Source organism: Micromesistius poutassou (assembly GCF_964030765.1).
Source record: "Micromesistius poutassou genome assembly, chromosome: 8".
Taxonomy (NCBI): domain Eukaryota; kingdom Metazoa; phylum Chordata; class Actinopteri; order Gadiformes; family Gadidae; genus Micromesistius; species Micromesistius poutassou.
This window is the reverse complement of record NC_140278.1, coordinates 17,800,352-17,827,931: the sequence shown is the minus strand read 5'-3', so window position 1 is coordinate 17,827,931 and position 27,580 is coordinate 17,800,352. Positions and strand designations below refer to the sequence as shown.

Sequence of the window (27,580 nt, the reverse complement as noted above, 5' to 3'; positions counted from 1 at the left end):
CAATTAGACTGCTGTTCACCTGGGGGTTTAAAGTAGGCCCTCCTAATATACTACTATTATGTACGTGTATGCGTCTGTACATGTAAAGATGAAGTAAATTATATATATATAAAACATTCATTATTCTAGGCATTTGCAAGGTTTGAAATGGTTACATTTAGTTTCCAGCTGGAAGATGATTATCAAGGTTGGAGATTTCAAAGTAGAGGTTAAATAATCCACTTTCTCCATCAAGGACATAGACCTACATGGGTTTGCACAAACAAAGAAGACATCATGTCAATTCAGACTTTAATCAACGGGTCAAAGGAAAATGGACAAATGTTTTAGTCAACATTTGTTGAGGCAAATAAAAAATAAAAAGAGTGGTTTAACAAGAAAATTACACATTTCATAAGACTGATATTTCATATTCACAATGTGTATGCAGGTTTAGCAAGTAATCAGTGAAAGGAGGCCAGAGGTAAGCCTGAACGTGAATATGAGGTTGGACATTTATTTAAACATGGCAGAGTGTTGTCTCACAGTTGAGACATTTTTATCCAGACATTAAGTCAAGGAATACAAGAGCGAGAAACAACTATTTAATCAGTTTCCTGCTTTCTGGCATGCCAGAATTAGCAAGTTTCATTCATCCCTTTTTTGGGAAAACTGCCAACAAATCGTTTATGACCAGTCAACCAGGATCAATCTGACTCATGCCAATTAAACTCCTTTCTTGTGATGTATTAAACATCTCTTCACTACTCACTAGGTCAGAAGATCCCAAACAGGGTTAGGATTCACAAGCAATCTCAACAATGTGATTGGCCGAGGTCAAAGCTTCATGACAGAGCACCTACCCTAATCAAACAGGACGCAGCCAATGTATTGTACATTAAAAGTTAGTGAGACACTAACTTAATTGAAAACCGATTGCCCAGCCCAATGAGATGTCATGCTAATTAGGACAGACCAAGCATGTGTCAACTCTCTTAATTGGTGCTCACAGACAGAAGGTTGGACAACAGTACACCATGAGCCATTCGAATTAGTCATGTGTTTATTTGGTCTTGTGAAAGAATCAATTCGCTTATAAAGGAGGAAATGAAAAAAAAAACAATGAGTTCAACACATCTATTTTACATACCGTATTTGTTGGGGGCACAAGAAAATTAAAACTGGAAATGCTTCATTTTTGAGATGTTGAAATTTATGGAGATTCAGACGTCAACGTTTGACAGATGGCTAAGTGTTTACAGTTTTATTTAGTCATTTTAAATGGACTTTGACATGAAAAACATAAACATTGAGGCTTTATGGCCGGGAACAATATCAGTTTATACGCTTATGTTTTGGAAATCACTTCTATTGAGTTATGTAGGACTCAATCGTTGGGAGAAAATATGTTCCATCTTGCTCACAATGTTTCACAAAACAAAGTCATCAAACGGGTGAAAACAAAAATACTTAAAGGAAACATAATTCATCACAGATGGCGTTACTTTACTGTTCGCTAGTTTAACGTCTAGACTATTGCCTGAATGTGGAGTGATTACAGATCAGGGTACTGAAGCTAGGGAGGAGGGACAGTAGTTTTGAAGACTTTAGGAAATTAACAAAAACAGAAAGAAACATCACATGTCAAGGTGCCTTCCTTTCACTGACCATGATGGCGTACATGAAGTAGATGACCTTGCTATATCTACATCAGAAGAACACACAGACCCTCGCCTCTCCAAGTCATGTTATGACCTATAACCCCGCCGTCTGATCCATCCATTCCCTGGGGCCGACTCAGCCAGTGGTGTGTATTTTCCCAGCTCAGTTGCCCCAAAGCACTTAAAACAGGCGACCTCCACTTAAATACAAATCTTAAATTGTGGCACCCAGCCCACCCGCTCCCTCCCCGACCCCAAATGACGCCCCATTTTTCACAAAGTATAAAAATCATTGCCCCCCATTCCCCAACCGGTTACTACACGCACACAACACATTTGTCAAAAACTTGAACCCCATCCCACCCACTTGGATTAGACAGAATACAAACCCCACCCCCCCCAATATGCTCTTCTGCCTCCAATTCCAGACCTCCGCTCTAACATTAACACTTGACATTTCACGTAGATCTCAAATGATAAAATGGATATATCCAAAAGCCACTAGCCAAACGAGTAATAGGCCCAGATCTACTTGAAATGAAGTGCTGAAAGTATGACCTACATGGGCGATTTGGAATTGGCCGGTACACATCGTCTCCCCCCCCCTCCCCAACCTCTTTCCCGGCTACTTCTACCAGAAGTCTCGGCGGTGGTAGGCGTCTGGGTCGCAGTATTTGGTCACCACAACCCTGTTGGCAAACTTCCGACCGGTCAGGCCCTGCATGGCCTTCTGGGAGTCGAACACGGACATGAACTCCACGAAGATCTGGTGGGGAGCAAACCAAATGCACACACATAAGGAACAGGGGCCCCAAGAAAACAAATAAAGGACACCGGTGGTCTTCCCGGGAAACACAGCTCCGTACCTTGCCGGTCCCGGGGACCTCCAGGCCGTCAACCGGGCGGGGGATCTCGATGCTCTTGACCTGGCCGTACTTGCTGCACTCTTCCCTGACGTCCTCCACGATCTCCTCGTACTCCTCGTCGTCCAGGAGCTCCTCCGGCGCCACCATGTTCATCAGACACAGCACCTCGGTGGGCAGGCCGCCCATCTGGGTCACTGAGCTGTTCATCAGGCCCGGCACCTGCAGCGTCACCGGGGTCTGGTTTATACTCGTCTGGGGAGGACACACACACACACACACACACACACACACACACACACACACACACACACACACACACACACACACACACACACACACACACACACACACACACACACACACACACACACACACACACACACACCGAGTCAATACAATGGTTCGTTCTAACCAACAGATCAATAGAAGATGTTTAGAGCGTCTGTATGGGACATATTCTCTCGTTGCCTCTAGGCATCCTTCTTACCAGAGTGGCGTCCTTGGATCCCACACTGGCTCTCTGGACCAGCAGCTTCTTGTCTCCAAGCTGCATGCCGTTCAGCCCTGCAATGGCCTGGAATCACAACACTCGTTTAGAAAAAAACAACCCTTTCACTGCAAAGAAAAAAAAAATACATTGCTTTCTTCCAGTTAACTCTGGACTATTGCTTATCTTTTGCTTGTAACCGAAGCACGTTAAGCTCATGTTAAACCCCAGTGAGCCGGGATGCTGCCACGGTTACCTGGTCGTTGAGGTTGACGTCAACGTATTCACAGAAGGCGTATCCTTTAGAGAGGCCGGTGGCGCTGTCCTTCACCAGGTTGAAGGCCTTCAAAGGACCGAATGATGTCAGCAGCTCCTTCACCTGGAAACGTTCACACACAGGAGAGCGGGGTCAATGGAGATGTATGACATTCCAACACAACCACACCTGACTGAAAAGGATTGGCATGTAGTTTCCTCTTTATTTCCAGGGAAACTGACCTGGTCATCGTTCAGGTAGTTGGGCAGGCCGCCGATGAAGAGCTTGTGTGCCGAGTCAGGCACGACTGTTGACACCACGCCTGTGGGACAGAGGCAAAGACAAAAACACATGAGCTTAGACTACCACAAAGAGAATACCGTTAACAACGAGGCCATCCGTGGAGGAGGAAATCGGTGCGGCAGCGGGCACCTGGCACGTAGACGCTGGGGTTCTCGCTCATGCCGGGGAGGGGCTGGTAGTCGTGGGGACGTCTGATCTTGAGACTCTGGCCCTGGAAGATGATGCCGTCGAAAGCCATGGCTTGGGTCGTCTCATCCACCGAGCGGAACTACGCACAAACACAAGACACGACAGCATCCTTTTCATTACGTGTCCCATGAGATGAGAGGACACACAGATGAAGATGGGCGTCGCCACGGGCGGTGGTCGAACCTCAAGGAAGGCGAAGTTCTTGTCCTGGTTGATCTGGACTGCAAGGACAGGGTTACCGGGGGCCTGGGTCAGACCACCCAAACGCATCTGAGCGTTGAAGAAATCCATCATAGACTCCTGCACAGAGACGTTCAGTTCAGAAATGGTATCGTTGTAAATATGACATGGCTTTTGCTGTTAAAAACCCAAAGCTTTTCTGTTGAATGTATGGCAGTTCAAAGTGATGTGCATCCCCCTTTACCTCTGTGATTCCAAAGGGGATGTTGCCCACGTAGAGCCTGCGGGCCTGCCGTGTCATCTGGCTGCCCACCACAGGCACGGGGGTGGGGGTGACCGCCAGGCCGTCTGGGGTCATGGTCGGGAGGAGGGCTGTGGCTGGGATCTGGCCAGCAGCTGGAGGACAAGGGGGACAGACACACAGGCATTGACATATCTGACCACAGTACCGTCTAGGCCTTACTTAAAACACTCAATTGACCCCATTTCATTTTAGCTGGAGAGCACGTGGTAATGATACTGAATTGGAGGCGTTTAATAAGCAAGGTCACAAAAAAGTAATGGCCTCTGGGTCTTACAATTCTTACATTTAGCTTAACATTTTAAACAAGCCCATCACCAGCAATTACCTAGGAACACTTCTTTGTCAAGCAGACAGATATCATGGTTGGGTGGCTCTTCTCTGATTAAATATGACACCTAAAGACCGCAATCCAAATCTAGGAGAAGAATTCAACCCTGAATCTTGGAAACATTGACTGAACCCCAGCAGATGTCTGGAGGCAGTGGAAAAAAGGTGTGAGAGGCGATACCTTGCATGGCTTTATACTGCATGGGAGTGATGTGCTCAAACCCGGGAGGCGGGACATCCCAGTACTTCTTCACCTTGTTCTTCTTCTTCTCCTTCTCCCGGTGCGGGGAGCGGCTGTGTAGAGGGCGAGAGCACAATGAAGGAGTTTGAGTAGGACTCCCGGTGTACATGGATATAAAGCAAGTGATTGTACAGCGTTGGGATGAGAGATGGGCCAGGTTTCTTCAGGTCTGGTTCCGTGAGACTTTTATTTTGTAAAATCGTATCTAGAATGAAGGCATACCTTGTTAGTTTAACTGTAAATAGCTAAATACCCAGCCTTGCGTTCCATCTGCAGACATGCTTCACACATTTTCTGGGAAGCATTAAAGTGGTCTTGACGGAAGCCGCTTTTCAAAATAAGGGTCCCGGTTTTAAAGGGTAAGATTTACTCGGCAGTTCTCCACAGAGAATGGAGTTGTGTTTTAACAATGCAGAAAACGGCTCAGTGTTATTTTGCTGTATTACCTTACAGCAATCTCTTGGGGTTGGTTGACTGGTGAGCTGAAATGACAGTGGAAAGGTTTCACATTTCTCTCATATCAAACATATTTTCGCTAGCTAACAATTGGACCACAAATGGCTATGGCTTCGGCCAGCGGTATGGATCTTCTCGGTTCCTGCTTAATTCCTTGGTGCACACGGTTGCAGTTTAACTGAGAATGCCAGAGCCCATTTGGCTAGTTTAAAAGAACAGAGTAATTAATTAATGCTAATCTGAAAAAAAGAACATGTGATAAAAGGCCTTAAAAGTACTTGGACTTATTTGGACTGTATTAAGATGAGAGGGTTAGGTATTTTCTTTCTACTAGTAAGATTGTGGATGCTGATTGCCTGTATGTGATGAAATCCACTCTGATGGCAGACATCGCTGGGAGAACAAAGTATTGGGTGCTGGAGAGACATCCCAGTAACAAATCACACATATCCCCAATTAAACACGTTCAAATAAAAAATAAAAAATGGATACATTATGACAGTTGGAAGATGTTTGGCTGTGCTCCATTGAAACACCTCAAGAGGGTTATAGTATACAACAGTTGAGTTGGCATGCTGGTAAACAAGTGGGACATGCCGGGAAACAAAGGGTCATCAGCTAGATTGAGTATGCCTTGCAATGGCGGGGTTTGACGCCTCTATAAAATCCTGCAAGAACAATGTTTTAGATGCAGGGAAATCTTGCACAGCTGACCGCACAAAACACCAATCTGTGCTTCATTCTTTATGAAACCGCCAACAACATGCCCCTTATGCTTACATAACTCATTGCTCAGATTGTATGTCCATCTTGTTAAACAAAAATGCATAGTCGTACGTTGTTTCAATATTTTCTAATGAGCTTCTACTTAAAATGATGATGGAAAAAAAATGGTACAATATCACCAACTCTGGGTGGCTCAGTGGCTCAACCAACTAGTGCCCTTACCATTTGGCAATACACCCAGGTTAATGTAGACCTGTTAACCCCTGATAACCCATGTTCCTATGGACCGGTTGTTGTACACTACATGTAAATCCTCTCAACTTACTTATTGTCCATAAAGGCACAGAAAAGCCCATAAAATATACAAATAGCTACTTCAGTACCACTGAATTAGCTGTGCTAGGTATATATATATATATATATATATATATATATATATATATATATATATATATATATATATATATATATATATATATATATATATATATATATATATATATATATATATATATATAGGAGAATCTACACTTTCTATTCCATGTTTCATGGCAACATCTTGGTAGTCAGATACAGAAACAAGAACTCAAACATCTACAGTAAAGTTACTTTACTTATACTGTCTGCACATCTGTAAGGTTAAGGTTGGTAAAGTGGGCCTCCACATTTGGCTTAATAAAAAATGTTGTACTAGTTCTATTAAAATAATTTCTGGTCAAATCAGTCAACACTACTTCATTTGTTACTACATAAAACGAGAGTTTATAAATCAAGATACATTTCCGATTTAGTGATGCTTTTGAAAAACAGCTATAAATGCTAGAGTGATGTAAAGCCTAGTCCAAAAGGTCAAAATAGTCCAAACAGGGCAGATGTTTTCGAAGTTTTAGATATATCTCAATGGTTTTAAAAGGTGTAATGATTAATACAACATCTAAATATACATCTCCAATCCAGGATGAGGGCCCTGTTATATGGGGGAGATGTACGGCCCAGTTCATAGGGGACACCAACCTGCGCCTGGGTCTGCGCTCTTTACTGTCCCGGCGGTCCCTGCTGCGTCTGTCCCGGTCTCTGCTCCTCCTCTTCCTCTCTCGGCTGCGGCTGCGGGACGGGGAGCGGCGGTGGTGGCGGTTCTCCTTGTCACGCTCCGCTGTTAAGCCAGTTAGCCAAAACAGGGTTGTTACAAGGGGTGAATATGGTCGGATATTTGATTATTCTGCCCCATGGCCCAACCCAGAGTTCAATCCTTATAATAATGGTAAGAAGTGGGAGACACACGTTTTAATTTTCTTCTAAGAACTGAAAAAAAAAAAAAAGCTGTAGAAATACTAAAGGATGTTACTGTACATTGAGGTATTTTCGTTTACATTAATTGCAAATGAATGAGAAATTATATGGTTGAAGAATTGCCCGCTTTAATTATGAAAAATCTGAAAATATTTCAATGCAAACACTTATTATTCACGAGTAATTGGGTAGAAACAAAAATTGCATGAAATTGTTTTTAAACCATTAGACTTCTCTTAACATTAGATAGATGTCTACTCTAAATGCTGCAACATATCTTCAAAATACTTAATAGCCGTTGTGTTTTTTCGCAAGCAGAGCTGAGACCAAGATCAAAAATTAAGCATCCTTATCACTTGGGCGACCTTACCTAGACATATAGGATTGATCTAACCCCAAAATATAGAGTATGTCCGCATAAAGAACATTTAACATTTCAATGCATCGCATGATTCTTGACATTAAGTTGCTCATACAAATAGACGTTGTTTTTGGTGAAACCAAATGCAATATGTTACAAAGAGATTGACCCAAGATGTCCCTAGAGGTTGACTATAGGTGACTTCATGCCATTAGATAGCGGCAGATAATACTTTCATTATCATTAATAGGGCACTCCATTGAGGGAATTGCGACTAAATCGCTGACGGCTATGAATGATCATGCCCGGCCACACACGAAATACATTAGATATATGTAATGAATTAAGGCAAAAATTAAACCTCCAGCAAGTAGACAAGACCCTACTCCATAGAGCCCAGCTAGCTGGCTAACATAGGCGGCACTGATACAGTCTATTGGCAGTTCAGGTGATCAATGGTGCATTACCTTGTTTGTTTTCGGAAAGTTGCCTCTCAAATTCGTCGAAGTCCGACATCTCTGGTTTGCATAAAGACCGGGGCGACAATAAATTAAAACCAGGCTAGCTTGCAAGCTAGCGACCAAGTCACCGACACTTTTGTAATGTGTGTTGCTGTCGTAACGTCAGCTCAGACCATTGTTTTACTACTACAATTAGTTCACACGTAACACAAAACAGGAACAAATCAAACACAAATTACGCTGTGCAAAAATGATCTAGTCTTTGTTTACGATGCATTCGACAACATTGAACATGAAAACGTGTTCGCATGGGTTAGCTTGCTAACGTATGCTAAGCTAACTCATAGATTAGCATGGGTTAGCTTGCTAGCGTATGCTAAGCTATCGGATAGCAAAGTCCAGGAGAACGGGCCTGCTCGAGACAGCCGTGTGGAGCCTGTTAGCATGCTACAGAAAGACGAACCAACAAGGGGACTCTTCACCAAGCCAAACGCCAACATAAAAGACTCACTGGTGGAGCAAATGCACGGGTTTGCCTTTATACGTCCAATCTATACGATATCCAATTGTGTAGCTCGAGTAAAAACGATAGCTGCACACTCTGTGTGCCCGCTTTTGCCGTCTCCCAGGTACAGCTTGAGAACGGAAGTTGATTATCCCCGGGTTTCCGGTAGTTTGAAAATAACTATAACTTCTAGCACTAAAAATTGTTGCGCTAAAAAACCCTCAATTTTGCCCCATTCCATATCTTAGACCTTGTATAGGTAGTTTAGTTTGTTTAGCTATTGAATAAGGCGACTCAATTAGAGATGCTGATGAGTGGAAACACACAGTATTATAGTTGTATCTAGTATAGCAATATTTTTATTTATATATATTTAGTAATCCTGTGTTCTGCCGTTTGACATAAGTTATTGTGTGTATTTTATATCATGCATGTAGCCTACCTTTCTGCTGCAACTCTTACTATTTCGCTTCATTTCCCTTTTCGGATAAATATTGTACTCTATCCATCTATATATATCATATCATTCTGCTCGTCTTTAAGATAACGCATTTTAATCAGTGTCCATGTGTATTCAATTGAGATGATGCTGACGAGGATTATTTTGTTTATTTGGTTAATTGAGAAATAATGTATTTTACTGGTGTAAAAGCGGATTCATGTTTGTGATGCTATTATTGGTGTTCAACCATTGTGTAAATTATATTGTAAACATAGACTGAATAAAATATTGTTATCATGTTTTATTAATAATCAATATTTGTTCTTTGCTATGAATGCACAATTTCTTTATTGAATATTGTGTATCATTGTTATGGTTAGAACTAAACATTATACATATAAAAGGGATATAAATCAGTTGAAAGAGTATCATTATTTTTGACACAGTAATGAACAGCATGATTGGATCAGATGTGTGTGGGTCCAAGTCCAAGTCATATCTTTTTTATTACCGGTATATTATATAGTTAGATTGTTAAATTAATAATTGGAGAATGAATTAATTTGATGCGTTATGGGTTAACAAAAGTTGCACTGCACAACATTTAAGTGACATCTCTGACCCATATCTAATAAACGAGGGGATTAATGGATTCATAGATGTTCCTTTAGTTTCACATATTGTTTGAATGAAAGTTGTCTTGCTCATTTATTGTCACATTATAGAGTTAACACTAATTATCACACATGATTGATTCAGTCCAAACGCTTTCCAAGTTTATACCCATATATACAGACGACAACAAGACAGATTCCACGTGCATTTGTCATGTCACATTGAAATGCTATCTAATATTTTTGCATGTATCATCGCAATCTATTTATTTTCTTAAAATACTACTTTAATGTTAAAACTGTTCAGATATCAAATCAAGGTTCTTAAAGTGACAAACTGCAAAAATGTGAAGAGTACTGTAATTTTAGGCCATGTTTCTAATAAAATTGAAACAATTATTACCTTACCATATGCTAGAAAAGGGGAATTAATGTTCTTTACAGAATCATATTCTAAAACACGTATGGTTAGAGAGTTAGGTTGTATCTAACTGAAATAGTGAAACCAAAACAGTATCCATTAACTTTTAACTATGATCGGCTGTTTTTCATGCAACCAGTGAAACGCATACCGCCACAATCCAAACATCTTTCATAACCAGATACTTTACTGAAATCTGATGCTAGATAACAGAACTATAAAAATAGTTGGAAGACATATAAATCAGCATTGTGCAGTACACTCTGCTTTTCTGGCTTGATGTCAAAGCAGTCAGCTTTGCATTATGAAAAACTAGAATCCAAAGAAAATGTCCAGTCCTGCACAGACAGATCGATAGAAAGAGCAGCAGCCTCTTTAATAGATTGATCCTCTCTCCACAAATAACATATATGACATCAAAGCATTCATAAAATGCAGTTATCTGTCTTACTTCTGATGTTTCATAACCAACACTGTAATTCAAAAGGAAGACTCCAAACTAGGTGGGTCTCAAAAGATTAAATATGTAATGACACAAATGCTTAAAAGGGAATGAAGCTCTTTACAAAAAATAAAATGTTATCTTAAAACAATTGTCAATTATTGAAATATTAAAACATATACATGTACATATTGTGATCATCCATAGTTTAGGCTACCTGGAATTTAAAATAAGCCACCATCTCCTCAATAGCCTGAATGCATAAGAAAAAAAATGTCAACAAATATCTCACAATTCTTTAAGCAATTTCCCTTTAAAGAAAAGGGAACAATCAATATATGCTGAATCAGACCCTAACATTGAAACTGTAAATGCAAGTTGTTGGCAGCAGGTGCACTTTTTATTTATACCTGCCGTCTATCAATGCACCTCAAGTGACTGGTGTTGGACCTTAACCCTTCAGCTATGTACACACACACACACACACACACACACACACACACACACACACACACACACACACACACACACACACACACACACACACACACACACACACACACACACACACACACACACACACACACCAGATACTCCTCCTGCAACTGTCAATGTTTCTTTGTACTTCTAAAAAATAAAATAAACAACCTATTTACTGTGGCTGGAACTTTTACAGACAACGTGAAAGAGAAATGGACGTTTTACCCATCAGCATATTTCCTGAAAATAGTTATGTCTCCTTGACACCAAGTTCAAGAAGGTGAATCTAATATCCCATTCATGATTAATTAACCCTACTGGGGCATCCTCCCAAGTTCTCCCTAATTACATTCACCACTGAACCTTAAAAAGGATCAAATTGCATCTATGCTTTCTTCCACCCGCACAGACAAAAGTTCTGCTGTGCCTCTTATCTTACTACATGATTTCAATTTGGAAAATGTGGAGGGGGGTACTATTAATACATACTTCTTAAAAAGGTAAAGGCATTAATTGTTCATTTTTTGAATTGCTTTTCCCTTGTGGTGATTATTGTTTAGGTGATGAGGATTGTTGAGGATTATTCATCAATTGTTAAAATAAAAAGTGGCGAGGCATACAAATACGTGTTAAAGGGGAGGGTCCGAACCATGGTGACATCCTAGACAATCTCAAGGCAAAATAATTCCAAAAGGCCTCTGGACATCCATATTCCTATCCGGGGAGCTGGCCTGCCGCAGCAGCTCACCTGCCCTTCCTAGCTACCCACCCCAACGTCCTGTGGAGTGTGTTCCTCTACTCCGCTCCTCAGTGTCTAAACCTGTAGGATATGGGCAGAAGCAAGTTATTCTTTTTCAGGGCCTGCACCCTGCTGAGTGTCTCCTCATCCATGGTAACGTAGCAGCGCCGGGCGTAGTCCAGCAACTTCTCCTTGGAAGGATCGAACTGGCCCACCTCTGCCACCTTTTCTGGGGCTACTAGTAGCAGCTCTGCAATGGGTGTGGTGGAGGCTATTGTGTTGCGATCCACACCGTGAATCTGGAAGGCTTTGGACATGTTCTTCAGACGCTGGTAGGTCAGTAGGATCTTTTTGTAGCGGAAGAGAACACCAGCAGCATCTTTCACTGGCGAACAGGAAGAACAAGATTATTGAAAAGGAATTTGCATTAAGCAAGATGACACATAAGCTATGTAATGAAGTTGAAACTGTTAAATATTTATTTTCAATTATCTGTCACCTCTTTGTCGCTCCCTTGGTGCTTGGAAAATCTTTCTCCTCTTTATCGCAAGTCGATTAGCATTCATATTCTCTGGCAACACATGCTCTCCCGTTATCATTTGCTCTTCATCCAGATAGCTTTCCTGCTCCAGGTACTCTTCCGATTCCCCCAGCAATGAAAGAGGCTCTGATAAGAGAGTCCAAGGACAATCTGTCAGCATGACTAGAAGATAAACCACCACAAAGAATCAAATCCATCATTTATAGTCACATTTTTAAATGAGATTCTGCCTGACAGCCAAACAATCTCACCTTGCCCCACGTTGACATGGCTGCCCAGTTCATTGATAGTCTGCCTGGTGTTACTGCTACTGGCAGTTGAACTGGTGCTACTATGGCCAGGTAGATGTGCCTGGGCAGATGCAGAGTTGAACAATGCGTTCAGGGAGCCAAGCTGATTAGCCATTGGGTTGGAATTCTTGGATGCCAGCATCGTTGAAGGAGCAGGCCTTCGTTGATTAAATTGCCGCGCGGGGAAATCTGACTTCTGCGGCTCTGTAAGCAGGAAGTAGTCATAACAAATTAGTTTGATATGATCTAAGGTAAGTTGAAATAATCAAAAGTGTTGTATTCAGTCATGTCTACCAACGGGACGATCTTCCTCTCTTCTGCCCCTCCAATTGAATCGTCTTGATTCATATCCTTATGATAAAAACAAAACACCAGTATGAATGTAGTAGTTGTAGTTACAGCTTATGATCATGACGTCACATTGCAACGACCGCCTCCATTTTGGAAGCATAGGAGAATTAGAATGTTGGTTATTGTGTTGGCTGTAATGTTTTTTGGTCTCCGTCTAGTTATTATTAACCTAAGATTATTTGTTCTTATGGGTTGACACCAGTCCTCGCATGCACGAGGACAAAAGTCCTCGTGCAAGACATTGAAAATCGATGTTTAATTAGGATAGGTTACAGTATATTAACGTTAATATTAGGATTTTACAGTACTACAACTCTACTGAGTCCTCTCGAAATGGTGGCGCTAACCCAACAAAAAAGTATTCATCCTGATGTACCCGATGCCCTATTGGCCAACAGTTTGAAACCTTTTGTTACTAACACCCTCTGGCAGCACTTGTGATAATGAAGCTGAAATGTTTTCTTACCATTACTATAGTGGCTCTGTCCATCACCCTGACCCTGGCTCTTTGTGGAGAAGATGAAGCGGTCCAACTGGCAGCGGAGGAAGTCCCTTTCTTCCTCCAAGTCCTCGATCCGTTTCTGCAGCCAGGAGTTCTTCTCCAGAGAGATCTGCAGCTGGGTCCGCAGGTTGGTGATCAGTATGTATGAGTTACTAGGGGCGGACGAACCAGAGGTTGGAGCAGATTCTATAAAGGAAAGTGAAAATGTATAGTTGAAAGACAATATAACAAAAACAATGTCTAAACACCATTAAACCCAGCTAAAGGTTTTTTGTGATATTCACCCTCAAAATTCTGATCAGTCTGGTTGAAAAACCCTTGTTGTTCAAAGCTGCTCTCTTCATACGGGATAGCTATTTCATAGGTGTCCTCATTTTTTGGAGCTGAGGGGAAGATTGTGTCAAAAATATAATTGTTATGACTTATTTGAAAGGACAAAACACAAACTTGTTTCAGTTATAAAACGTACTCTGTAGTTGAATTGACGCTGTGTGGTTCTTGGCTGTGGAGGTACCTTCGTTTCTGTTTCCCTCCTCCATCACGTCCCTCTTAAATAAGCAAACATGCTTCGTTTTAATACATATTCATCCACGTATGCCACTATTAGTATAACGATGACAAGCAGCTGGTTTTGCACCTTCACAACACAGAATAAGGGACATGTGCCTCAAAGTAATTAGCGAAACTCGTGCTCGCCTTGTTGACACATTCGCAAAACATCTCGAATGCACTCCATTTTGATTGCTTAATTATATTAAATGACAAAGGATTAAAAAAGGAGTATCATGCACAACTCCAACAAAACATCAAAACCACGTTTATTGTTTGTATACTTGGGACTGCACAAGTGTGTTCATATTAATGTCGGACGGAGGCTGCTCGATTCCAGCTAACATTAGCAATACATTTAGCACGTATTTAGCTACAAATAAAAAACATTCCCCTTCTTGCTACAAAATATAGACTTGTACTTCCGCCACTGAAGAAGGAGAATTCCGTGCGATAGATCCTTTGAATAAATATCTGCACATACCTTTTTACAGTTGTAATAACTTTACCGTTCACATGTAATAAGATGTTATAACTCTGTCATATCTCTATTCATGAATCAAGTAGCCGCTAGCTAACAAGCTAACAATAACAATTATCGCACACGACGTCACTTCCGGTAGTAATAATACTGGGACCCAATGAAAACCTGCGTGCGACAAAGGGTTTACTTGAGTTATTAACACAATTAATAGGCTGTGTGTGAACCTTGGAAAACGTTATATGTGTATTAAAGGTACAGTTAAGTAATGAGACAATTCCAAAATGCAGTACTGATTGTTGTCATGAAACTGTGGGTCTGCAATGTGATTCAATGACACAACACAACACTCGCATCCTGTTGAGGTGCGTCCTTATTTTAAAACCTGTTCAGGTGGGGCTTGCCAAACAGGTAACACAGGCGCAGTGTCGTTTGGCATTGCAGTCTGCTACCTTAGCAGAGTAGGAAAAGTCGGAAAGCTGGGAAGACACAAGACTATTGGCTTTATATATTCAACGCGGAGACAAATGGTAAGCACATATTCAGAAATTCTTTGTTTTTGGACAGTTGAAGTAAGTAACTGTTAGTAATCCTGTAATCCTGAAAGTAATCCCTAGGCCTATGTGTGTGATTACAAGTGGGATCCAAAATAAATACAATACAATATATACAAACTTTAATACAATATATATAAGTGTATTTTGTTCCAATGACACCCACGCCCCCCTACACCCCTTCTGTTTACTCTCTGCGCAGCCATGGCCCTGCAGAATGATGGGCTGACCCATTGTAAGTTCGCTCTGGTGTTCGCCGTAGCGATGGACCTGCTGGGCGTGGTGTCCATGCTTCTGGGCGTCTTTGCCTCGCTGGAGTTCGAGGGTCAGGACTTCGGAGACCTGCTGGTGTACTCGGGAGCCCTTCTGGTGCTGTTCTCCATGGGGGGCTGGGTTATCTGGTACAGTGGTAACATCGAAGGACTGGCCACCACAAAGAAGTTAGGGGGCACTATGAGCAACGCCTTTGACCGCCTCGCACGCAATCTGAGCCGCAGGATTCGGATGCCCAGGTCTCAGAGCAGCCCGTCGTGAGGCCTGAATCCAGGGGCCGATATGAAATGCTTCAAGGACATGCATCCTTCAGGTCTTCCAAGTTTTTTTTTTTTTTTTTTAACCAAATGATTTACATAGAAATAGCTAAATATATTGCAAACTGACCATGGAGATGGCACATGGGGGAAACGTTCTAGAAATATTGGTAAATTATGTTAAAATTAAAGTGTTATATTAAATTGTGGTGTTTTTTTTTTTTTTGCTATGCTTGTACCCTCATCATATGCTAGGGTCTAGTGAAAACGTTTAGATCTCACTATTTAAATGCAACATGTGCTAACAGTAAAAAAACAACAACTGATTTATCATTCAAAATATATTTTAACAAAAAAATAATACATTTACAAAAGTATAATAGTCAGATGATTGTCGAAACACTCCATACTGCATAAGACACGTCCAATATGTTAGCATACTTTAAACCAGAGCAACAAATAACACCATACCAATACAATTGATAGATGACCTTACAAACAATTAAGAAAATAAATATTTTTTTTCGCAGAAGGAATCTGTCACATTGATAATTTATAAGTAGGATCAATATATATCAACACACACATAACACTTTTGCATAGAGATGATGGTTTTGTAGTATAACAATTGTAGTATATAACATTTTAAGACCGATTTCAACATGGATGTGGTAAAACAACACATTGAAATAGAAGGAAATGGAGCTTAGCATTTATAAAGCATTTATGATCTGCTACTAAACATTCCAGGGGTAAAACAATGCAACACGCTGTCTTCAGATATGTGTGCAGGTTGAGCAAAATTAAGATAGCAAGACTTGACCTTCTAAACCAGGAACTATCCCACTTTAGAAAGATTTGTGCCTTTCAAAGTCTCAATTTAACAGTGATGGAAAAGAGGACTATTTTAATTTCAGGAGATGATTAATTAAAAGATGATGACTATACTATACAGTTACCAGTTAATAAATTAGTATGGCCAACATTAACATTACATGACAAAAGTCATCAGCTGCAGAAAAATAGGTGGATTTGTTTAGAAGACAAAGTTAGCAGAAGATCATCAATACTTGTGTGTGGTTACGATTCAAGACAAAACATAACATAAATACTTAAAATAACATCCGTATTATTGGTGAGTTCAACAAAGGCTCCACAGGTAATGTAAGGCACAGTGAGGCAGGGTTATGAATTTAGGTTATTAGTCAAGTGCAAATTGAACAACATTGTCTATTTGATACATCATTCATCACTGCTGTAGTACAACTTAAAGAAACACCTCTGGACATTAAGGTCAGCCATGTCAGAGTGCAGAGCTGGGAACAGAAGGGGTGGGGCTTTGCCAGATGATCATGTGACTGCGTTCAGAACGGCTGAGTGTTGTTTGGGGCAGCTCAGTGGAGCCATCACTTACATCGTCTCCTGTGAGAGTCAACAGATCTGTTAGACACGTTTTAAAGCTCATCAGGAAAATGAACATTTGACAGAATACCAGGCTCTTTTTATTTAAAAAAAGGGATTTAATGATTTTCAACCCACCGATTCTGAAGTTTATGTAGCCTTCTCCTCCACTGAGGATGAACTGTGATGGAGCACAACTATCCCCACCAGTAGATGTCGTCAAGCAGTCTGCAAGAAGGACGTAACTTTCAGAATGCATGCAACTAAGAACTCCTCTACCACACAGCACATTGTTGAATATATACACATTTAAATAATGCTAAACCAGTGCATACTAGGTGCGACGATGAAGAATTTGACGGCTTGTCTGTGACCATGGTAACACAACTGGGCAGCCGCCAGAGAGCAGTATGGGATGGACAGCAACTCTGAGGCTGTGGGTTGTGACGAGAGCAGCAACAAGTCAAAAAAGGTATGCATGCCATTACAATAGGCCGTAGTATAGTGCATGAACATAACTCACTGATAGTCAAGGGGATGGAGAAGATAGCCCCACTGCTCGTTCCCAGCCACAGACAGCTGGAGATGATTGTTAGAGCAGAGATCTGAAGAGGCGAGATGGACAGGAAGGCTTGACCTGGAAAACATGCGGTTAGTACGAACACAAAGCTGACATACAACTTATGTGAGTTAGAATTGAATTGCCTTTCAATGTATTTAAATATGTATTGGTGTTGCATACTGGATTGCAGCTGGACAAACACATCGGACATTTAAATGAAAGGTATATCTTCATGCACTAAGCCTCAAATGTGTCTTATGATCATGTTTCAAATCTGATTTTTTTAACTGAATGATGAAATAATTGGTTCTAAAATGGTTACAAAACTATTATTGTGTATAATAACACAAGAGATGTCTCCAACAGGGGCTAAAAGAGCCTGCACACACCTAGCGTCTTAGTAACCAGAGGAGTCAGGTCCACCTCCTGCAGCGGCCGGCCACTGGACCAATCAAACAACCTGAGCAGGGGATCCAGGCGGCAGGACGTCCAAACGCCACTTCCTGCCGCACACAGGAAGCGCACCTGCTGCTCGCTGCGCTCAGAGACCGAGAAGTTTTGCTGCACGGCAAGACCAGAGTACAACAATGCTTAACGCACTGATTAAGACAACTTGTCTTACTATTGAGACAAGAGTACAACAATGCTTAAGGGACTGACGGGTATACGTCAGACCAGTAGGGACCTGCTTTGACTCGCTCACCTCAGCCTTTTTGCTTTCAATATCAACTACATGGACCCGGTTCCAGTATCCAACCCACAAGCGACCCCCTTTAGCCAGGCAGCAGCGGAGGGGCTGCAGAGGTGTGGTTCCAAGGTTCATCACCTGGTGTGAGGGGAGGTCCCAGCCACCTGTCAAACGGTTTTTGTCATTACGGCTCAAGTTAGGACTGTGTCAATTCAACATTGGGTGTTAAGACTGGCTTTGAAATGGTAAACTATGGCATGGATTTACCTCCATTGTGGGAGAAAAAAGCTAGTGTCCCGTCAGCTAGGCCAGCTATGACTTGGTTGGAGGAATACCTAAAAGAAGGGAAACACTTGAAATCGACAAAGAACTTATAACATGAATATTCAGATGAATTGACACATGATCAGAATGACCCTATCCCAATGGACAACAGACTGCAGTTTCTTAACTTACGTGAGGGAGTGCACACCCTCTGAGAGAGAAATAGACTGCATACGCCTTCTTCCTGTCGACGCCGAATGTACCAGCACACTGCGAAGAGGGGAAGAGAAAAGGTTACTGTCAAGAACTAAATGTATGAGCAACTCCTGTCATCGGGCTAGTGTTTCACTCTGAATGTTATTTCAAGAAAAACTGCACATTCAGCGGGAACTACCTTCCTTCCTGAGTTCCAATCCATACAGTTCCTGAGGTGTTGCCTGATGAAAAGAGGAGCATCCAAACCCAAAGTGTGTTAGAGGTACATCTCGGTAAGGGAATCACTCATTTAAAAACACACAAAGATCTGAATAAAGTATGACGACAGGGAATGCCGGCGCACAATGGCCTGTGACTCTCTCACTGACCAGTAGGGGGCACGGCGCAGATGCAGAGGGCGGGAGAGGTAGGGGGCAAGCTGAACTGGTCCAGCACGGTGTTGGAACGTGCCGGGTCAATCACTGTGACTTCACTGGAGGAGCCCAGGCCAGACATGAGCCACACAGAGCACTGACGGAGAGGGAGGTTGAGGGTGAACAGGGTGTTTGGAAACATGACATTACATGCATCTATAATGGTGGTTATGGCTCTGAGTTGGCACTGTATGTGGTGTTTAGAGGAGGATCACAGGTGCAATTAAAAGGTAGGATGGAGAAAAACACACACACACACACACACACACACACACACACACACACACACACACACACACACACACACACACACACACACACACACACACACACACACACACACACACACACACTTACCGCAGCTTCTCCAGAGATCTCCGCTGTCACAGCAACGGCACAGTTGAGCTACAGGAGCAAAACAAATGAATAAGGCACATGACTCCAGACCTGTTTTGATCTGTTTTGTGACCAAACAGTAGATGCGGTTTTGTGTGGTGTGATGTGATGTACCTTAGCGCTAGAATCTCTCTGATCCAGCAGTCGGAGTTGCAATAGAGCGGGCACATCTTTAGGCTCAGGGGTAGACTCCATTGACTCCTTGAAAATAAATGAGCATTGAAGTGATCACTAAAGACAGGCCAGACACGGGTAAGGGTTTGTGTTTGCAGAGACATAAAGTGACTAACCCAGGCATAGTATGTCGGTGAAGGGGAGATGAGCAAAACCAAGATGAAACGTATCGATTTGTATATATATATATTGTCGTTTGGCTTAACGGCCTCACTTTAATCACATGTCAACCTCTCACCTCTAATCCCACAGACACACACATACAAGCTACTCAAGTTGGACTACTACCTGTGTGTGTGACAGAGGCACGCTCCATCCGTTGAGCTGCCGCTTTCCCAGCGATCCCCAGATGTGGGAGCGAACCTCCCTGTAGAGTTCCCTCTTCCTGACACGTGGAGAGAGAGCAGCAGGGGACACAGAGCTAGAGGAACGGCCTTCTTGTATTAATCTGTTCAATCACGCATTGCAATCACGCATTACAATCACAAATCACAAGGGGGAGAAATAGGGGTGTGATTAAATATAAAGTCATTGGCCTGATGTTTTTTTCATTCAAAGTGCGGAATACAGAGATTACATTGATTTATTTTAGAAGCAGGTTGACAGGTGAGCAGGTAGGGGGTTGGGGCAACTTGCTCAAGGATGCCTACAGGTAGACTGCGGATATTGAGGATCGAACCCAGCATCATTAGACTGGGAGTCAAACACAGCAACACCTAGACTATCCTGCCCCTAGAACCGAGTGTAATAGACCTCAGAAGAATGAGTCCCGTCTCCGAGGCTCCCGGTTCCCTCGATCAAATGTCTATGGGAAATAACATTGAATGATCTGGGTTTTTGAATGATCGTACATAACAAACTCTGTAGGTGGCGAAGAAGTAAAAGCTGCGTCACGTTTTGAACTACACACTTGGGAGAGTTGTGACGTCCGAAGAGGGAACCGAGAGCCTCGGAGGCGGGACTTATTCTTCAGGTGGAGGTCTATATGAGCAGTGACTTACTCTGTCGGAGTCTGATTGACAGTCTGTAGTTGTGGGGATCGCAGTGGAGAGCGACTGAGTGCAGGGGACGTTGCCTTGGTGAAGCCCTGAGCAGCAGCGAGAACAAAAGGCTCCCTGGGCCGGCCAAACAGACGGTGAAACCTGAAGTGACAGGAACATGTTACAGGTGAACCAAACACACCACTCTGAACATGCATCAGTGCCTGATTAACTGTATGTAGATCATTTTGCTCGCCCGTCCCCCCATCACCCACAAACTTTCTGGGTCGCATAGCAGCACAATTATCTTGGTTTTCCCACTGGTCTGGAGCAGGATTCCCATGTGTTAACCAGAACCAGCGTGGGACAGTGTGCAAGATTTGCCAATTTTAAGTTAACTCCGGTCTAAGTTTTCAATCTTCTCCTCCCACCTCCCTCTCCCTACATAAAGAGCTAGGCTAGCTAAAAGAACTTGCTGCTGCGGAGTCTGAGCATGAATCTGAATGCCAATAGTCTTAAAGTTAGCATCTAAATTAAAATGTGTGTTAGAACAAAATGTTAAAACATTTTATTTATCACCTTTTTTTTTACTTTCAGGGTGACAAATAGTAGAAAAAACTAAATGTAAAATTCACCTTCCCCAAACACCTCTCTCTCGCTCTCTCTCCTCTGTTATCCTCACGTCTTTAGTGGCACTGTAAAACAAATGAAAAGATTAATGGAGCAAAGGGGAAAACAGTTCTTGTTTCCTTGACATGGTGTTAATTATTAAGCCGTGTACTACATATATACATAAGTACAACAATTTAAGAATTGTCTTATTGATTTATTTACATTGACTCAATAGACTTATTCCCCCTATCAGAAGTCTACTGACCGGAGGACCTGACTCCGCCTCACTGCTTCCTGCAGCTCGAACAGACGCTCTTTGTACTGGTTCTTTTCCATGACCACACGAGCCATCTCAGACCTGGAGAAACGCCGCATTGAGGTGGGTAGAGCGCCCTGTAATCAAAATACCCTCTAGCTTACAAACAGACAGGTATGAAGTGCGGGTAGGAATGTTCATATGGACATATAGTGAAAAGTATCCTCCAGGTCTGACCAGTATCATAGATCTAGATTGAAAGGTAGAAAATATAAATCATTTCTTACATCAGGGTCTTCAGACTGGCAAGCTTCCAGTTCTTTCCGAAGCCTATGACAAGCAGATAATATACATCAATATTAATGATATAATTGATTTATAGATTTAAAAAAATCATCCAAAGAAGTGTAGTATTTTTAATACTATATATTGTAAACAGCAACATTCTGATTGGGAAGAGAAATGCTGTGTACCTCTTGGTTTCCTGCTCCATTTCTTTCATCCTGCTCTCTAAATGAGAGGCAGTTTCTTGCGAAGAGGTCAGTTCCAGTTTAACAGCTGAGCGATCATTGGTCAACTCTTCCACCCGAGATATCAGAGCCTTGCGGGCTGCGTCTACCAATTCACTGAAAAATAAGAAAGAAAGAAACGTGAGACAAACAAAAAATGGAAAAAAAGAAGGAAAGCAGGTAGGTTTTCTGGTTTCATGCCAAATGAACCAGGAATGTGCAGGTAACTATCTGCATACTAATATATTAATACCAGGCAAGTCTGTGCAAAGTCAGAAAAAACAAATAAGTAGTCTCACTGGTTGTGTTTCAGTTCCTCAAACTGAGAAAGAATCTCCTCCAACTGGTCCACACTGCCTGTATAAACACACACACAGACACACATTCTCAGATTAGAAGTACAGATTTTTCAGTTTTGAAGCAAGCCAACATGGATTCATACTAATGGTGCAGTCCTAGCGTACACACATTAGCCCCTATAGTGTATTTTTCTATAGTTGATTAGAGTCACCTATTTTCTGTTCTTTTCAGCCACCTTCATTTACAAACCCAACCATGCAATGCAGCCAGCTCGTCTGGAGCAGTTAGGTTAGCTGTCTTACTCAGTAACACCTCAAAACTCAGCTAGGAGGAGCCAGGGATCGAACTAGCAACCTTCCGTTTTATCAGTCAAGTCGCTCTACCTCCTGAAAAAATGCATATCAATCGCACTCAAACATTGTTTGGTGAGGTCCCTGACGATTATTGTCCCTAGTTGGTTCTAATCCTTAAGGCAAGAAGATACATTTCTATTTAATATTTATATTAGAATTTTCATCTTTCACAATTTCCAAATGTATTGTTCATATATGAACCCAACTCATACCTCGGACACTGGCCCCGTGGTCGACGCTGTCTACGTAATCACGGCTCAACTCAGACAGCTCTGAAAACACAGAGTCGGTGTTCCGTAGCTCCAGCTCCAGACTATCTTCCTCCTCCTCCTCTTCATCTTCCTTCTGCTCCGTTTTATCCTGATTGTCTTTGCCCGGCACAGCCTCCTCTGTCCTATGTTCCTCCTCCTCCTCCTTGTTCACCACCGCCTCCATCATCTCCTGCTCCAGGCTGGTCCTAGGCCCTGCTCCTGACTCCACTGTTTGACTTAGTGCGCTAAAAACAGTGGAAGAGGAAAGAAAAAATCAAGGGCATTTTATATACGTGTGTGTGTGTGTGTGTGTGTGTGTGTGTGTGTGTGTGTGTTCTGAGGTTTCAAGTTCAAATACACATTAATAATTGATCTCCACGGATCTGCGACGGAATAACCGTGTAGGATAAATGTATTTATGTGTGTTCCCTGTTCCCATAAATACATAGAATTGGTTGTTGCGTTAGCATTATGTGTGTGTTGAAACAGAAGTATGTAGTATTGAGACAGTTAGGATGAGTAACAACAAGACTGCTTGTTATATGTGCAGAGCAACACCCAGTCTAATGTTTCATTATAGTTTAAGATTGAGCCCTTCCCAATTAGTAGGCGGAGATTTATTAGAATTAATACTCACTAAAGTTTAACTACTTGCCCCCTCCCCAAACATCTGCATGTCTGCTGTTGCAGTGAGCCAGACCCAACCACACTATTGATGAGTTAAGTTAGAGAAGTGTTCTGTCCCCTTTAACAGCTGTACAACTGTGCAACGTGAACTGACTGACTCAATAGAGCTTAGCCGTGTGGGCGGTGTGAGATGGAGGGGTACTGGGAGTGTCCATAGTAGGATGAGACATGACCCCTGCAAGACGTTCTAGTAGACAAAGAGAGAAGAAAGGGCCGGCCAGCATTTTCTATTTACTATATCAGTTTACTAGGTACAGGTATCAGGTACATCTAGGTCATTTTAAGCTATGAGCTAAGAAATGTTAAATATTGCAATATTAAATGGACAACAGCCCCTAATCAGTTACACCCTAATCCCCCTCTCTTTCAAGTGGCACGTATTATGACTAGTTCAGCGTAAATGAATCTCCATCCTCTCACCTGCCATCCAAGATGTCCTGCAGCTGAGACAGCTCGGGGGTGGAGCTTATGATGTCATTGATAAAAGACGGGTCTGGGGAAGGCATTCTCTCAATGTCGATCACATTTACTTCTGGGGCAGCCGGCTCCCTCATAGGAGTGCAATCGGAGTGCACACGTGATCTTGAAATAGCCTTAAAGAAGGAATGAAGGTCATTGGTCATCCATCCAAAAGGTCATTCATTTGTTGGGAGTATAAATATGAATATGAAGAATGAGATGCTTACTTTAGAATCAACACTAGTGTCAGATTGAAGTTGGGCTGTTTGCGTTTCAGAACTTCTGGCATGACCATGGTTTCTAAAGACCAAACACAACATAATAATGGTTCAGGTGATTTTCAGGTGATGTGAAGAGGAATGAATGCACTATTAACTGGTTTAATACATATTATATTTATATTTTCATTGACTATCATTGTTAAATATCAGAGCAGTGCCATAAAAAAACCTTGAAAGAGTCTCTCTTTCAGAATCCTTTTTCTTTTCCTGCAGCTCTCGGAAAGCAAGCGCCAACTACAAGAAAAAAGTGCCATCAATATGCATCACTTGGGGATAATGACTGAAAGATACGTTTCCCTGATTTACAAGCCAGTTGACAAGCTTGTAGACAGAACATCCTGAATATCTAGCACAAACTGACCTTATTGTGAGTATTCTTCAGTGAACTCAGTTCTCTGCCAACACTAACTTTCTGCTCCTCCAAGGCCACCACTGCATTAAACAGACAGTATGCATCAGGCATGACTTCTTTTGTCACAGGAGTGAACATTGAGTTACTAAGTGAAGCAGTATGCTCTGCTTCACACAAGAAGCAGGATTAGGAAAAGGATCACGGTGGGAATAGGAAGGAGGCTTTATCAATGATGGCGCACATACCATAGATAACATTTAACACACAACTTAGGACCCGAGCACTCACGTTGGTCAGCCTGTTCTCTAGCCTTCCTCTCCAGATCTCTCTCTCTCTTCTCCCGCTCCTTCTCCCTGGCTCGCACGGCCCTCCTTTCCTGTTCACTTTGGTCATCTAGTTCATGATACCTCTGAGGAATGAAGGGATCGACATGACCAAGCATGGTGCCATTTACTATACTAACTACTATTAGTATTTCTCATTCAGCAGACACGTTTATACAGAGTTGTTGATGAATGACGAATGAGCAGGTTGGGGTTAGGCATCTTGCTGGAGGATGCCCACAGTGGACTGTTGGGGTCCAGACCCAGACCCTCTTGGCTGTGAGTCAAACACCCCAACCCCAGGACTATTGTGCCCCCTTGCCTTTTCCTTACCATTCCCCAAACACACAAAAGGGCCACCATACTTTACCTCTTGGCTCTCTCTCCTCAGGGACTTCTCTGATTGGTACCGCTCCATCAGCTCCTCTCTCTCCATCCTCCCCTTCTCCCCCTCCTCCTGGCTCTCCCTCAGCTGGGCTCGGCAGCTGGCCAGCCCCTCCAGGACCCACACAAGGATGGGCACCAGAGACTCCACCACCCCGGCTCCATGAGTCTCAATCACCGTCTGAGAGAGAGACAGCAAGAGAGAGAGAGAGAGAGAGAGAGAGAGAGAGAGATCAGAAAAGGTTGACAATCATACTATGTCTGAGGAAATAGTTGATGAGTTAGGGCCATTACCTGCAGTTCAGAATACAGCTTGCCTGCTTCTTCACTCACAATGTCAGGGTCCAACTCCAGCTCTCCAGCGCTACACAGGATACTCTCACTACACTCCATTTCAAAATATGTTTACTAAACTGATCAAAACAAACTGAATGACCGTATGCGTACAGTACTATGAGCAGACCCAAAAGAGGAGCTTCCCCTTTTCCACATGAATACCAATCCAGCCAATCAGATACATATCTACACTTAACAGTTCACCTACTTCCTGTATCACCCATTCCTCACTACACTACCACAAGACATGCTTAAATTGTGGTTTTGTACTGTATCCTACTGTACTGGAATGCAATGTTATGCTCAGGAGGTGCTGCTTGGTATACATTCTGAAAAAGAAAGAGAAAGGAAAGGTTATAGCTTTATATTTGCCATGGGTTGAGATTCCTACAGTTTGCATGGCCATGTTCATGTATGTTAGTAAACCAAAGGCATCTTGAGACTTTCAGCGACCTCAAACCTATATTTGGAAAAGGCTTATCAAGTAGGCCTATATGTAGATTTTGTTAATTGGGCTTTGATGGGAACATCAACCGTTTTGACGACCAGATCACAGGTAATGGTCATAGCTCAGGCATAAAGTAGATGCGAAAGCTGTACATGGTTTATTGACCCTCATGATGTCAGGAATGCACAAATTACACTTTCTTTAAAGAAAATAAGTTTGAGAATCGATGCAACCCACTTCTTCATGTAAACATACATTATGTTGTGCCATATTTTGAGATCTTACAACGCGTGTTCCACACCAAACCTTTGACCTGCATAGGCTGTCTAAATCATGCATAACGTACCATTTTAAATGTATGCACCATACGTGTATATTCAGCGCTATATACGCAATAACGGTTGTAATTCGTTTTAAAAACTGTCGTTGAAGATGTGCATATAGCCCTATACAGTGCAGAGAAAGTATAAACACAACCCCATGACCGATTAGAGTATTAGCGAAGGGAAAGCACGATAGCGCTTAGTTTGTCATTTGGTCCTATTGAATGACAGCAACAGGTTTAGTACTCACACAACTCAATGCAGTGTTGATAATAACATAGCACGGACATGTTGCGCTCGATGCATAAGTAAGTGACAGGAGACACCTTGAGACATAGCTGACAGACAGATAAGAAGACGGCAACTTTGGCGGAGTAAGCACTTCCTTTCAAAGTGGTCCAGTGCTATTTTGGTCAAACTTACCTGACAACCGTTCGCGTAAAGATTCTTAAATGAGTACCATCTAACCGAAATTCTTATCGATGTATTTGAGTAAAACTATCAATTACACATAGACCCGTTTAAAGAAGGGGAGTTGTTTAATTTAGACATGATCCAAGGAGTCATCTGTCCCACCAATCAGCGCCATGTACTTCTTAACTTTGACCAATCAACGTGAGGTAAAGGCGGGGCATGGACAACTTGGTTTCGCAAAAGGTTTCCTGAATGACACGTGACCAATTTAAACCCGGTAATGTCAGGTGATCTGAGCAACGTAGAGATACCATCAACCTGTGACCATGACTGGTATACCTGGTTGAATGCATCTTAACCGTCTCTGCAGAGGAAAAACGCATTTTCGAAGACATGAACAGAGCTGCAAAGGCATTAATAATGTGCGCTTGTCCATTTATTTCCAAAACAAAAACTCAAAGTCGAGAATGAACTTGGCTACTTATTGGCTGACTCCTTATTACATGTTATAATAACGTTATTTTGCCTCTAGATATTTCTAATTAGTGACTTACCTCTGTCTCGTAGGCCTACTTTCGAGGCCTATTGAGAGATGTCTTGAATGAATCATCTGTAATGTTTACTTTGTATTCACAATAACAAAACAATGACTCCAGGATGTTTTTTTTCA

At 42.2% G+C, this 27,580-nt stretch overlaps 3 protein-coding genes and 1 pseudogene across 12 annotated transcripts; 1 reads left to right on the top strand and 3 right to left on the bottom strand.

Moving 5' to 3' along the window:
• Positions 1-277: 277 nt before the first annotated feature.
• On the bottom strand, positions 278-8,740 carry u2af2a (U2 small nuclear RNA auxiliary factor 2a). 4 transcript variants are annotated; one of them, XM_084472235.1, is made up of 13 exons: positions 8,599-8,740; positions 8,094-8,144; positions 6,990-7,128; positions 5,240-5,275; positions 4,734-4,846; positions 4,166-4,317; positions 3,925-4,041; positions 3,682-3,820; positions 3,492-3,571; positions 3,250-3,372; positions 2,994-3,080; positions 2,507-2,758; positions 278-2,406 (listed from the first exon to the last, which is right to left on the bottom strand). In XM_084472235.1, exons 2-13 carry the CDS (start codon positions 8,140-8,142, stop codon positions 2,272-2,274), a joined length of 1,422 nt encoding a protein of 473 aa, XP_084328361.1. In that variant the 5' UTR covers positions 8,143-8,144; positions 8,599-8,740; the 3' UTR covers positions 278-2,271. The 4 variants fall into 4 exon arrangements, with proteins under 4 accessions (XP_084328361.1, XP_084328360.1, XP_084328363.1 ...); XM_084472234.1 differs by having other exon boundaries at positions 6,990-7,138; positions 8,095-8,144; XM_084472237.1 differs by lacking the exon at positions 5,240-5,275.
• A 1,686-nt stretch (positions 8,741-10,426) lies between these two features.
• Positions 10,427-14,535, bottom strand: ccdc106a (coiled-coil domain containing 106a). Of its 2 annotated transcripts, none has more exons than XM_084471987.1 (8): positions 14,448-14,535; positions 13,884-13,962; positions 13,699-13,797; positions 13,379-13,600; positions 12,856-12,912; positions 12,523-12,765; positions 12,230-12,433; positions 10,427-12,115 (listed from the first exon to the last, which is right to left on the bottom strand). In XM_084471987.1, exons 2-8 carry the CDS (start codon positions 13,951-13,953, stop codon positions 11,799-11,801), a joined length of 1,212 nt encoding a protein of 403 aa, XP_084328113.1. In that variant the 5' UTR covers positions 13,954-13,962; positions 14,448-14,535; the 3' UTR covers positions 10,427-11,798. The 2 variants fall into 2 exon arrangements, with proteins under 2 accessions (XP_084328113.1, XP_084328114.1); XM_084471988.1 differs by having other exon boundaries at positions 12,230-12,397.
• A 667-nt stretch (positions 14,536-15,202) lies between these two features.
• LOC311350965 (transmembrane protein 238 pseudogene) lies at positions 15,203-15,532 on the top strand (annotated as a pseudogene). Its single transcript has one exon. The product of its transcript is annotated as a transmembrane protein 238 pseudogene (transcript).
• Positions 15,533-15,862: 330 nt separating this feature from the next.
• Positions 15,863-27,045, bottom strand: LOC311351814 (C-Jun-amino-terminal kinase-interacting protein 4). Of its 5 annotated transcripts, none has more exons than XM_084471952.1 (28): positions 26,920-27,045; positions 25,684-26,054; positions 25,376-25,570; positions 24,971-25,091; positions 24,692-24,762; positions 24,500-24,564; positions 24,277-24,349; positions 24,011-24,183; positions 22,865-23,148; positions 22,299-22,356; positions 21,964-22,116; positions 21,778-21,820; positions 21,500-21,627; positions 21,258-21,317; positions 20,644-20,784; positions 19,931-20,090; positions 19,583-19,669; positions 19,430-19,477; positions 19,028-19,169; positions 18,838-18,880; positions 18,636-18,713; positions 18,447-18,514; positions 18,195-18,343; positions 17,881-18,052; positions 17,453-17,566; positions 17,265-17,363; positions 17,068-17,157; positions 15,863-16,950 (listed from the first exon to the last, which is right to left on the bottom strand). In XM_084471952.1, exons 2-28 carry the CDS (start codon positions 25,780-25,782, stop codon positions 16,832-16,834), a joined length of 3,033 nt encoding a protein of 1,010 aa, XP_084328078.1. In that variant the 5' UTR covers positions 25,783-26,054; positions 26,920-27,045; the 3' UTR covers positions 15,863-16,831. The 5 variants fall into 5 exon arrangements, 4 of the variants coding, with proteins under 4 accessions (XP_084328078.1, XP_084328080.1, XP_084328081.1 ...); XM_084471954.1 differs by having other exon boundaries at positions 19,931-20,063; XM_084471955.1 differs by having other exon boundaries at positions 19,931-20,027.
• Between the last annotated feature and the right edge of the window lie 535 nt (positions 27,046-27,580).

Coding starts and splice junctions, on each gene's coding strand:
- u2af2a (XM_084472234.1), bottom strand. CDS start 8,142: ATGTCGGACTTCGACGAATTTGAGAGGCAACTTTCCGAAAACAAACAA. Junction 7,139..8,094: donor AACTTTCCGAAAACAAACAA/GGTAATGCACCA, acceptor TTTTGGCTAACT/GGCTTAACAGCGGAGCGTGA. Junction 2,759..2,993: donor GATCCAAGGACGCCACTCTG/GTAAGAAGGATG, acceptor TGTCCTCCCCAG/ACGAGTATAAACCAGACCCC.
- ccdc106a (XM_084471987.1), bottom strand. CDS start 13,953: ATGGAGGAGGGAAACAGAAACGAAGGTACCTCCACAGCCAAGAACCAC. Junction 13,601..13,698: donor GACTGATCAGAATTTTGAGG/GTGAATATCACA, acceptor TTTCCTTTATAG/AATCTGCTCCAACCTCTGGT. Junction 12,434..12,522: donor CCATGTCAACGTGGGGCAAG/GTGAGATTGTTT, acceptor TTTATCTTCTAG/TCATGCTGACAGATTGTCCT.
- LOC311351814 (XM_084471952.1), bottom strand. CDS start 25,782: ATGGAGTGTAGTGAGAGTATCCTGTGTAGCGCTGGAGAGCTGGAGTTG. Junction 24,184..24,276: donor ACACTAGTGTTGATTCTAAA/GTAAGCATCTCA, acceptor TCCTTCTTTAAG/GCTATTTCAAGATCACGTGT. Junction 18,053..18,194: donor TTGAAAGCAAAAAGGCTGAG/GTGAGCGAGTCA, acceptor CTTGCCGTGCAG/CAAAACTTCTCGGTCTCTGA.